Here is a 10,976-nt window from a genome sequence, read left to right as displayed (position 1 = left end):
TAATCTAAAAAATATATGTGTTTTGAATAAGTAATACATGTACATTCTACCAAGGAATGAGCAGGTTTCTCATCATTAAAAGAAGCAACCCGGTTTTTACCAGATTCTTGTGGATTTTCCACAAGATTTCTATAATATGCATACATTAAATTTATATATATTATCCAGTTGATAACATGTTAAAAATGACTATTTTGCAATTTCTTCTTGCATGGTCCAGATATTTTTCTGTAGCAGCACATAGGTATCTGCCTAATAGTTAAGTTTCACAGCAAGCTTGAGGCATGTATTAAGGTTTATTCAATCAGTCCTTTAACATATTGATACCCAAGTATATTTTGTTTGTCTCTTGTATATCTGTACAGTAAATATTTAGGGCTGCAAACATTTAAATCTGACAAGTGTGTGTATTGTTTTTTTTTTAACTTAGCTATATACGATTTCACAAATTCTCTTTTCTTCCACAAAGATTTTTCTCAATTACATTCCACCAACAGCATTTGAAAAGGATTTGGTAAGTATGAAATTGACAAATTGCCTTCTACAGAAGTTTTACAGTTTTCTGTGCCATCAGCAAGCTTATACAGCCTGTTATAAAACTTTTGGATTTTTGACAATCTGGTAGTGTAAATGGCATCTCACTGCTATTTTCATTTTCATTTCTCTTATAAGGTTGAGCATCTCTTAGTATGTTTAAGTGGCAATTATATTTTTCTGTAAATTGTCTGTTCATATACTTTGGATATCTGATAAGGGTTGGATAAAAGCTTCCCAGGTGGCACTAGTGGTAAAGAACCCCTCTGCCAGTGTAGGACAGGTAAGAGGTGTGAGTTTGATCCTGGGTTCGGGAAGATCTTGATTCCCCAGAGAACAGAATGGCTACCCACTCCAGTATTCTTGCCTGGAGAGTTCCATGGACAGAGGAGCCTGGGTGGGCTACAGTCCATAGGGCTGTAACAAGTTGGACACAACTGAGGTGACTTAGCACACAATACAAAATTGGATCTCTATTTCACACCTTAACACCCAAATAAATTCCAGTTGAACTAAATACTTACATATACCAAAAGGACATTATAAGAGTAAAGAAAACATAGGGTAATTTTTAAATAATCTTAGATAGTAGGAGGCTTTTCTAAATATGATATGAAACCTAGAAGTTATCAAAGAAAATGCTAACAAATTCAGCTACATAAAAATAAAAAATACTTGCATAACAAAAAAAGTCACAGTAAAAAGAAGAAGACATAGGACAAATTGGGACTGGGTGAATTGTGATATCTTTATTCTCATCTCCAGTCCTAAAGAGACCATTTTATTTCCTTGAAGAGTATTCTGAACAAGGTGTAGGTGGCAGCAGGTGAAACTAGTTAAAGTGTGGGTGGCCCAGAATTCAGTGGGCAGCTGTTTCCACTCCACAAGGCAAAGCAGGGAAGTAGACTTTAGCTAGAGGGCTGGACAGGGAGGGATTCTCAATACAATAGTTCCAGAGCCTGCTACTTACAGAGTTCCCTTCTTGGACAACATGCAAACCATTCAAATGCTTCTCTATCTGAGGTTTTGGAAAACCTCATTGTAGGATTCACCCCATCACTCAAGGGTCTTCACCGGAAACCAGCAACTGGGAGCGTGGGTCTTAGTATCAGAAATTATGCTGGTGCTACTCTTCTGTCTTTAGGTCAGATTAATGAGTTGTGGCAGGTGTCCTAGGAGAGAGACACTCTCCTTAGCCTCCTTGGCCACCACCATCCAGCTCGAAGTCTTCCTCCTTAATTCCCCCTTACAAAGCAGTTTGGAGGAAGAGGATTCAGGAGTTCTTTATCTCACACACTCTTCAGCCTGCATCACCACCACACTGACTTCTTAGAGCAAAAGTCCTACCCAAAGCTTCCTGCATCTCTCTGAGAGATAGATGCTGCAGGGAAAATGGTGGTGGGGAGGGGAGCAGAGCAGCTGGAGGCAACAGTACGTTTTCTTGTAGGATCTGTCCTATCACTTGCTCTTACTTAAGCAATTAGCTACTTCACACCATAGCCCTTCCTAGCCTTTTCTCTTTGCCGATAATGGACCTGGAGAGCACAGGCAGCCTAAGCCTTCACCTTTCTCCCTGCCACCTGAGGCTTCTCCCAGCAGAGGTTCTAGAAGCATTTTTGTCCGTTGAATGCACCAGGTATTCTCACAGGGGTCTGTAACTCTCAAAGTTAAGGATCATTGCCTTGCAGCATGCTCTGCCTTTGAATCAGGAAAACAGCCCAGCAAAGGCCATAGGGAAATTAGAGTATCTCAGGAACCAAAATAGGGAGTGTGGAAGTGCTGCCAGAATGTCTTTGGGTCCAAACTTCTCTCAGCTTAGATGAGATTGTGTCTGAAATGAAAGAGAGGAGGGGTAGAGAGAGGATTGGGCAGGATGACCTCAGGAAGGTTCTCTCAAGCAGGAGTAGGCAGGTGAATAGAGCTGAATTCTTCTCGAGAGTAAAGCAGTTCACCAATCGTCCCACTATACTGGAAATTCCTGAGCTGGCACTCTATAACCTAAGAGGTTGTTGAGCTTAGGACTCTGATAAGCACCTATGAAATCTGAAGCCTCCATTTTTAATCACAAGAGGCTGTATTGCTGGCATCCAGGCATTTCATCTGATTTCTGGAATTTCTGCTCCTTTCTGCTGGTCCCTGGGGCAGAGGTAAGGACATTGGGAGAGGAGATTGAAAAAAAAAGATTAAAAACCAACAACTGATCCTCTGCTTCCCAAATCAGGTGCATTAGAGTTACTGCAAGAAGGTGAGGATCAACAACTGACCCCAGTTTTCCTTAAGAGTTGGTCAGAGTAGGTGGGGCGGAGGATGTCCCCTGGATTTTACCTTTCTCACAGGTCAGTTCCTGCAGCCGAGAGACCCTGGGGAAGCGGGTAATGAGAGCAGTGACTGGAGCTGTACGACAATGTCGTGGAAAGCATTTGGCTTTTGAGTCAGACAGCCCTAATTCAGAAACAGCTCCCTTACTAATTAGCTCTGTGTACTCGAGCGTGTTACTTAGTCTACCTGACCTATAGTTCCATCAGCCAAGATTCCCTATCTTATAGGGCTGATGTGAGGGTTAAATTAGAAATCCTACATATAACCACTGACATAAAATAAGTGTTATTTCTTTTGTATCTCCACGGCTGTCACCCCAGGGGAGAGCTGGCATTGGGGTGCCTGTGATGTGGACCATAACATTCCTGCACATACACACATACCACTTGCCCATGTCTTCGGTTGTCATCACACACTTGTCCACACACAGACACATACCACCACCACCACCACCCACCCCAGCTAAAGCAGCCTTTCCAGACAGGTGAGGTAAGCAGTTGGCTTACTGATGATGATACAAGCTGTGGTACAAGTGCTCATCCCAGTAGCCTTTTTACAGTAATTAGTGTCACTCCTTGAAGCTGTTCTGGAAAGGCTGTATCAGGAGAGCAAGGGGTGGTAGTGGGGGCGGGGGAGCCCCACAGGCATTTCCTCTAGGTTGAATGTGTTTTGGGGGAGGGATACTTTTCCTACCTGTGCTGAGGAGGCCCTAGTCTACACCTAGAGTTATAACATCTGGAGCTGTGTTGTCTAATATAGTAGCCACTGGCTACATGTAGCTATTGAACACTTGAAAGATAGCTGGTGTGACTGAGGAGTGGAATTTAAAACTTATTTCATTTCAGTTAATTTAAGTGTTAAAACCAGTATTTATTTATGGAAAAATTTTTTTGGCTACACCGAGCTACACATGGGATCTTAGTTCCCTAACAAGGGATTGGAACCATGCCCCCTACAGTGGAAGCACAGAATCTTAACCACTGGACTACCAGGGAAGTCCCTAGAAAACTTTTAATATGGTTGGAACAACTTGGATATATGAGTTGATTTTTTCAACAGTGAATTTTATGAAACCTAAATACAGATCAGATATTTCTGGTGAAAATTTAGTTACCAAATTGGAATGTGCCGTAAGTGTAAAGGATATACTGTTTCAAAGGCCTAGTATGAAAAAATAATGTGGAATATTTCATCACTCATTTTTATATTGATAACATGTTGAAAATGATCATAGTTTGGGTACATTGGGTTAAATAAACTATAGTCTTAAAATTAATTGTATCTGTTGCTTTTTTTTTTTTCAATATGATACCAGAAAATTTGAAATCACCTAAGTGACTCGCGGGACTTCCCTGGTAGCTCGACCGGTAAAGAATCCAGCTGCAATGCAGGAGACTTGGGTTTGATCCCTGGGTTGGGAAGATCCCCTGGAGGAGGGCATGGCAACCCATTCCAGTATTCTTGTCTGGAGAATCCCCATGGACAGAGGAGCCTGGCAGGCTACAGTCCTTGGGATCGAAAAGAGTTGGACACGATGGAGTGACTCGGCACAGCACAGCACAAGTGACTTGCATTCTGTTTCTCCTGGGCTGCTCTGGAGGCTGTGGGGCTCAGGCAACAGCAGCTCCTGATCTAGACACATGTCATCTGTTCCCCACTGCCTCAGGGTGGGGGTGCTTCCCAGAGAAGATTTCTCTGAACCACAATGCTGCTCCTGCCCTTTTCTGCATTGCAGTGTGCACAATTGAAATGAGAACTTCTAGCACCTGTCCTCCAAGTCCCAATCTAATAAGCAGCTGGTGGAAGATTTTGGAGATGGGGGAAGAGGGGCGTGCCCCAGGGGAACTTTTCTGGTGTCTTATAACCTGGAGGGGAGAGGTTGCTGCAAGGCTAAGAGAACTGTCTGTGCAGTGGGGGGCAGGGTTGGAGGCTCCAGTGTACTCAAGATTGCCTGATTCCCCAGCCTCATTCTCCAAACTGCTGGGTTTCACATTCACCTCTGCGTCCTCCCCTCCCCACCCCCACATTCCCACCTCTGCCCCTTGAAGAGTTTGCCTACTGGTGAAGTCTGGCTGCCTCCACATGGCACCAGCTTCTCTCACCTGTCAGGGATAGTTTGGGCTGGGAGTAGAGTCTCCCCAGAGCAAGGACTATGACAGCAGGAATGGCTCGGAAGCTGATGATGCTTGCAGATTGTTGGGTGAGGGATAGGTGGGGGCCCAGAAGATGGAGGGGAACTGAGGATGCTGTGCAGATGCTGCTGCAGAGAGAGAGGGAGGGAGAAAGAGAGGCTCCCCGGGACCTCGTGACTCTCCACTTCTCGGTCCCTCCTTCCAGCTCCTTTCCTCTCCTTTCGCTCCTCCCCTTCCTATGATGCTGAGACTCCTTCTACCTCTCTTGAGCTCGCAGCATCTCCACTTTTTCTGGCACTGCTTTGCCCTCTCTTTGAAGCACATTCAGAGGCAGTCAGCATCTTCTCCTCCCACTCCACCTCAGCATCTGGGGTCTCTATAAGGACAGCGGAAAGGCGTGTAGCTCCTGCTGCTCCTCCTTCCCTCCACTTTTCACTAGAGCTTGCAGTGCCCCTCCCACCTTACTCCTCCAAACCTAGTCCTCTTGTGTTCTGGGTCTCTCTCCTTTAAGAACTGCAGATTCTCATTTTTGTTAGCATTTTGTGGAGGTTCTCTTGCTTTCCACCAAGGGCACTGCTGCTGCTGCTGCTGCTGCTAAGTCACTTCAGTTGTGTCCGACTCTGTGTGACCCCATAGACGTCAGCCCACCACGCTACCCCGTCCCTGGGATTCTCCAGGCAAGAACACTGGAGTGGGTTGCCATTTCCTTCTCCAATGCATGAAAGTGAAAAGTGAAAGCGAACTCGCTCAGTCGTGTCCGATTCTTAGTGACCCCATGGACTGCAGCCTACCAGTCTCTTCCATCCGTGGGATTTTCCAGGAAAGAGTCCTAGAGTGGGGTGCTATTGCCTTCTCCGACCAAGGGCACTAGGGATCTGCAAAACAGGAATGGTAGGGAGAGTCCAACCAGAATGAGAAAGAAAGGGGAGGAGCTGGGTGTCCTGGGTTGGAATTTCTGCAGAAGGATCCTTTGGAAGGCAGAGACTCTCTGCTCCATCTCTGGATGGCTGACATGGAACTGGGCTGGGGGTGCTGATCTTTTCAGGCATGGCAGGCAACCTTTTGCATAAACCTTTGGCTGTCAGGCTCGTTAGATTCAGGCAAGGTCACTGGGTTATAGGTTTAATAGGCAGGCAGAAGGGTAGGAAGCAGGATTTTGACAGAAAGAAGGGGTGGGAAAGACTGAAGTAAAGAACACTCGAGCGATCACATTTAGTTGTGGCTGCCACTGTCATGGCCTTTTGATAGCAGGTTTAATGATATGACAGCAGCTTTAATGATATGGCGGGGGTGGGGGCTCATGCAGACCCAGTGCCAGCATGTAGTCTGCCCTCCCCCCCCATTCCCCGCTCCCCGGTCACATCCTCTTCCCTTTAGCTTGCGGTCATTGGCCCTAGTTCCTTGTGCCTAGAGAGGGGACAGAGCAGCAAGAGGGAGAGGGAGACACCACCTGGATACAGAGCAGACTCCAAGAAGCAGTTGCACTTTCCAGCCCCAACCCTGAAGTAGCCTTATCGCTGCAGTTGGCAATTGGTATTGGTTATTAAGGGTATGTATAAGTGTGTGTGAAGGAAGTCTGGAGTTTAGCAGACTGGAGGGTTATAGTTCCTGCTTTGTATGTGGTGTGTAGGCAGGGCTGGGCTGACTACAGGATCTACACCTTCCGTTTCCTGGGATCCTCAGGGAAGAGATGACAATGCTACCCTTAAACTGCAAAAGCCTGAAGAGGCAGGCTATGAGGAGGCAGCATCTGCTGCTGGAGTGGTGTGGGCAGGAGGTGGGGAAGATCTGGGCTGTTTGGGATGAACGTCCAGTCTGAGCAGCCTTGGTTCTCTCCCATTGTGGTATCTGAAGCTGGCCTAGATGAGGCCCCACTGTGGAAAGAAAGGTCAGAAGAGCTTGGCAGTGACCCGGTTACCCCCAGAGTTCTTATCCCCAGAGGTCCGAGGTGCCACAAAGTCAAAGGTCATGTGATGTTTGACCCGGCCTTTGCCTTTGCTCCAGAGGGCGATGAGGCCAAAACAGAGGGTCACCGAAGTGAGGAAGGGGAGGAAGCCAACTGCCAGCACCATAGCTATGCCTCTGCTGTCCAAAAAGAAAGGCCCTGGGATCCCTGGTGAGGTGATGTTGGGGTCAGAGAGAGTGCCATTCGGTGGTTCAACTTGGATCACTTCCAGCCAGGTCCTCAGGGAGTCATTCCCCGCCACGTTGCTGACCACACAGACATAGGCCCCTCTATCCCGGAGCTGCACAGAGCGGATCTCCAGCGTCCCATCCCGTAGGACCCTCACTCTCCCAGCCCTCCCCAACCGAGCCCCCTGAGGCCTCATCCAGGAGACGGTGGGGGCTGGGTCCCCATCTCCAGAGCAGGAGAAAACAGCATGCCCCCCCTCCTCAGCCATGACCCAGCGCGGCCCGGATTTTTGGATCAGGGCTGGTCGGCAGGTGAAGTGCCCTGGAGGTAGGATGTCTGAAAACTCCCTCAGGCTTTTCCCCTGGACATGCTGGGGGCCAGCACAGGCAGGTGGGGTAGAGCCAAAGTCCAGGCGGCGGCGGAGCCGGAGCAGCCAGAGGAGGCGGCAGTCACAGGTCAGGGGGTTGCCTGACAGCCTCAGGGTGACCAGTTTGTTTGGAGAAGGGAAGGCTGCTTCCTCCAGTGTCTGAAGGGCGTTGTCTGCCACATCCAGGAGGTGGAAGGCTGTCAAGCCGTGGAAGGCGTGGGCCGCGATGGAGGTGAGGCAGGCACCCGACAGCCGGAGCTCCTGGAGCCGCACCAGGGAACTGAGCCTCCGTGCTGGGATGGCTGAGATGGGGTTCCGAGAAAGATCCAAGACCCTGAGGTAGCTCAGGTGGTGCAGTGCTTGGAAGGGCACCGAGCTCAGATTGCAGTGGGTGATGGCCAGGCTGCTGAGATTGAGCCCGCCCAGGCTCCCTGGCTCCAGAGCCTCCAGAGATGGCCAGTGGTGGATCTCCAGCTCCCTTAGCTGCCCCAGCCCCCGCAGTGCCCCTGCTGGCAGCCTCCCGATGTCCAGTTCTCGGAGCCTCAGGGCCCCCAGTGCCGGGAGACGGGCCAGGGCTGGGCCAGGCACGGTGCTGAGGTTGCAGCGCTCCAGGGTGAGGGTGCTCAGTTTGGCCAACCCGGTAAATGCTCCCGGAGCCACAAACACCAGGTGGTTGTCCCCAACCTCCAGCTGCTGGAGACTGCCTAGCTCCCTGAAAGCGCCGTCAAGGAAGAGGACAATCTGGTTGAGGCGAAGGTCCAGCAGTGTGAGGGCAGACAGGCCCGAGAAGACCCCGGGCCCCATGATTCGCAGCCGGTTGCCCTGCAGCCTCAGGGTGAGTAGGCTGTGCAGGCCATGGAAGGCCCCCGGCTCCAGGGTGGAGAGCTGGTTGTAGCTCAGGTCCAGTTCCCGGAGCTGGCCCAGGCGGGAGAGCATTCCCTGCTGAAGGCCCCACAGGCGGTTCCCACTCAGGTCCAGGAACTCGGTGTCTCGTGGGAGTCCCCCCGGGACAGCCTCTAGTCGCCGGTGGGCACACAGCACGGCCTGGGGGTGGGAGGTGCAGTCACACACCGCGGGGCAGGTGCCGCTGCTCCCCACCGCCGGCAGGAGGAGCAGGAAAAAGACAGGGGGCCATGGGGGCCAGGCTTGCTTTGGAGCTGTGGCCACAGCCATGCCCTCTTTGCTCCTGGAACAGAGGATGACATGGCCCTTTTTGGAAAGTGGCTCAGATGATGGGTTTCCCTGAGCCTCCTTAGAGGAGAGAGATTGAGCTACCTGTCTCAGCGTGGCCAGGTAGTGTGCAGACGCAGGAGAGATTCTGGCATATATCCCCTGGAGCCTCATCTCTGGGGACTCTCTACTCCCCTCCACCACCCCTGGGTAACAGGCCAAGTGCTTACTAGCTCATGGAACCCTAGTCCAGTGGGGAAGGTTTTATGGGAACATGACAGGAAGCAGCAGGGAAGTAACTTTTGAGTTTCCCTCTATCTCAGAGATCCAGAAATACCCAGGTCCCTTCTCCGGACAGCTGCTCTCCTAGTCTCTGCCCTGTCCCTCTCTGCCCACCCTTCTCTCATTTTTCTGCCCACAGCTTTGTCTAAGGCTTAAGGGGGTCATATCCCCGGATCCTGATCAGAGAGAGGCCTCACCTTGACTAAGTCATCCACGCCTGGGAAGCAAGTGGGCCTCAATTCGGCCCCCCAGGCTCCACTCACTGCCTCTCTGCCCTCCTCCAGCCTGGCCCAGGGCCCGAGGCCCCAGACTAACACGAGGCAATCTCCCCAGAAGCCTTGTGGATGACAGCCAAGCTGCACATTAAATGTGGCAGAGGATACAGGGCACACATGAATCCCTCACCAGAGCCCCAAGGGCAGCCCACCTCCTCTGTGGATGACGTTGCGGTGTAAGGGACCCAAGAGAGGCCTGAGCATTATTTGCTTGGCCCTCAGACTTAGGCTTCTCTCATGCCCCTCCATGGTGTTTGATTCAAACCCCGTGTGGGAGTCTGAGAGAGATCTCTTGTTGCCTTTGGCCTCTGTTGCCTAAGAAATGCACAAGAGACACATTGGGAGCCAGGAAGGCATAGACGAGTGAGGAGGGACAGTGTCTGACCAGATACCGTGGTGGAAGTAGGCAGGCCCTTGGCTGGCATGGGAGATCTCTGCACAGGCTGTGTGCCCAGCCTGTCAACTTAAAGTAAGTTTCTGGGTGCCAGGTTCCTGGGCAAAATTAGGAAGATGGTGGCTATGATGACCACTGGAGGCTGAATGAGGTGACAGACGAGAAAAGATCCCATGGACCCACCCTGTTCAATGACCACTGGGACCCCAAGAGAGGGGAGGTACTGAAATTGGCAAGGGATGGCTGCAGAGATAGGACAAGAGCAAACTAATGCTCCCTGGGAGGCAGGATGCCTGGGTTTCTTTCTAGCTGCATATCCCAGTCACCTTTGACCTTTCAGACTTCTGTCTTTCTGGGCCCTATGATGTCAACTTTCTACCACATGGGCCATTTTCTCCCAGGTGGAACTTAGGAAAGACAGTTTAAGAGAGAGTGTGATTTTTTTCCCCCTTTATTTCCCACACTATACCCCCTCCCACAAGGATCATTCAGGTGGCTACCCTACAGCTATTTCAGAGGACCATAGTAGTTCAGGAACTGCAGAAAGAGACCAAAAGAGCAAGGGGTGTGGGACACTGTTCTGGGGCTTGGGCATGAGAAAGAATGGCCCAGCTGAGGCTACTGAGCAGGCTCCTCTGTTCCCAACCTAACAGGTATGGATAGCATGCTAAGAGTTCTCCAGGGAGCAATGTCCCAGCTTCCCTCATCCCTGCCCCCCTCCCCCAGTGCCTGTCCTGGGAAGTCCACCTGACAGCTAGCTCTTTATCACTACTGCTGCAGTTCCTGCTCTTCCTTCTTTCCTGCATTGAGCAAAAGTGCAGTGAAGCGTGTAACCCAGCTTCCCTCCTTCCCACTCTTGTGAGCATCCTCTTAGTCTCCAGAGCCCGCCAGACCAGGGGCTGGCAGCTCCAGCCCCCTTCTCTTTAAAGGTGGCTAATGTAATCACAAACTTCCTTTGCCAAGCTCCGTGGCTATGGGACTGGCTCCCGGCCACTGTGCAGGAAGAGATAGGTGTCAGAACCACTTCTTTCCCCCCTCATGTGGGCTGGGGTCCAGGGGCATCACCCTCAAGAAGCAGGGTGCTTTCTTCTTCTTGTCTCTGTGTGCCAGTCCAGGGACACATTTGATCCTGGATGGCCTCTTTAAAGCAGACCTGAGTGAAGCATGGGAAACTACATGTGGAGGGGGCTCCTGGAGGAAAGATCTCTGGAATATCCACACTGATTGCAAAATAATCCTTCCCAGAAGTAGAGAGAGCACCTGGGAAATGGAGGGAGATCTCCTTGGAGTCCTTCTGCCCAGGGGCACCTGGGACATCTTACTTTTCCCATCAGAGTCCTAAGGGGCCAAGATCCATGGTGGGCTGGGG

General features: G+C 50.5%; 1 protein-coding gene across 1 annotated transcript; it reads right to left on the bottom strand.

Moving 5' to 3' along the window:
- Positions 1-6,421: 6,421 nt before the first annotated feature.
- LINGO4 (leucine rich repeat and Ig domain containing 4) lies at positions 6,422-8,669 on the bottom strand. Its single transcript, XM_065904016.1, has one exon. The coding sequence runs from the start codon at positions 8,657-8,659 to the stop codon at positions 6,875-6,877; it is 1,785 nt and encodes a 594-aa protein (XP_065760088.1). The 5' UTR covers positions 8,660-8,669; the 3' UTR covers positions 6,422-6,874.
- Positions 8,670-10,976: the final 2,307 nt, after the last annotated feature.

The sequence above is a fragment of the Muntiacus reevesi genome, chromosome 1 (genome assembly GCF_963930625.1).
Source record: "Muntiacus reevesi chromosome 1, mMunRee1.1, whole genome shotgun sequence".
Taxonomy (NCBI): domain Eukaryota; kingdom Metazoa; phylum Chordata; class Mammalia; order Artiodactyla; family Cervidae; genus Muntiacus; species Muntiacus reevesi.
Note: the sequence above shows the minus strand (reverse complement) of the source record. Positions and strands in the feature narration are given on the sequence as shown.

What these genes read in the sequence shown, in the direction of transcription:
- LINGO4 (XM_065904016.1), bottom strand. Translation starts at nt 8,659, where the DNA reads ATGGCTGTGGCCACAGCTCCAAAGCAAGCCTGGCCCCCATGGCCCCCT.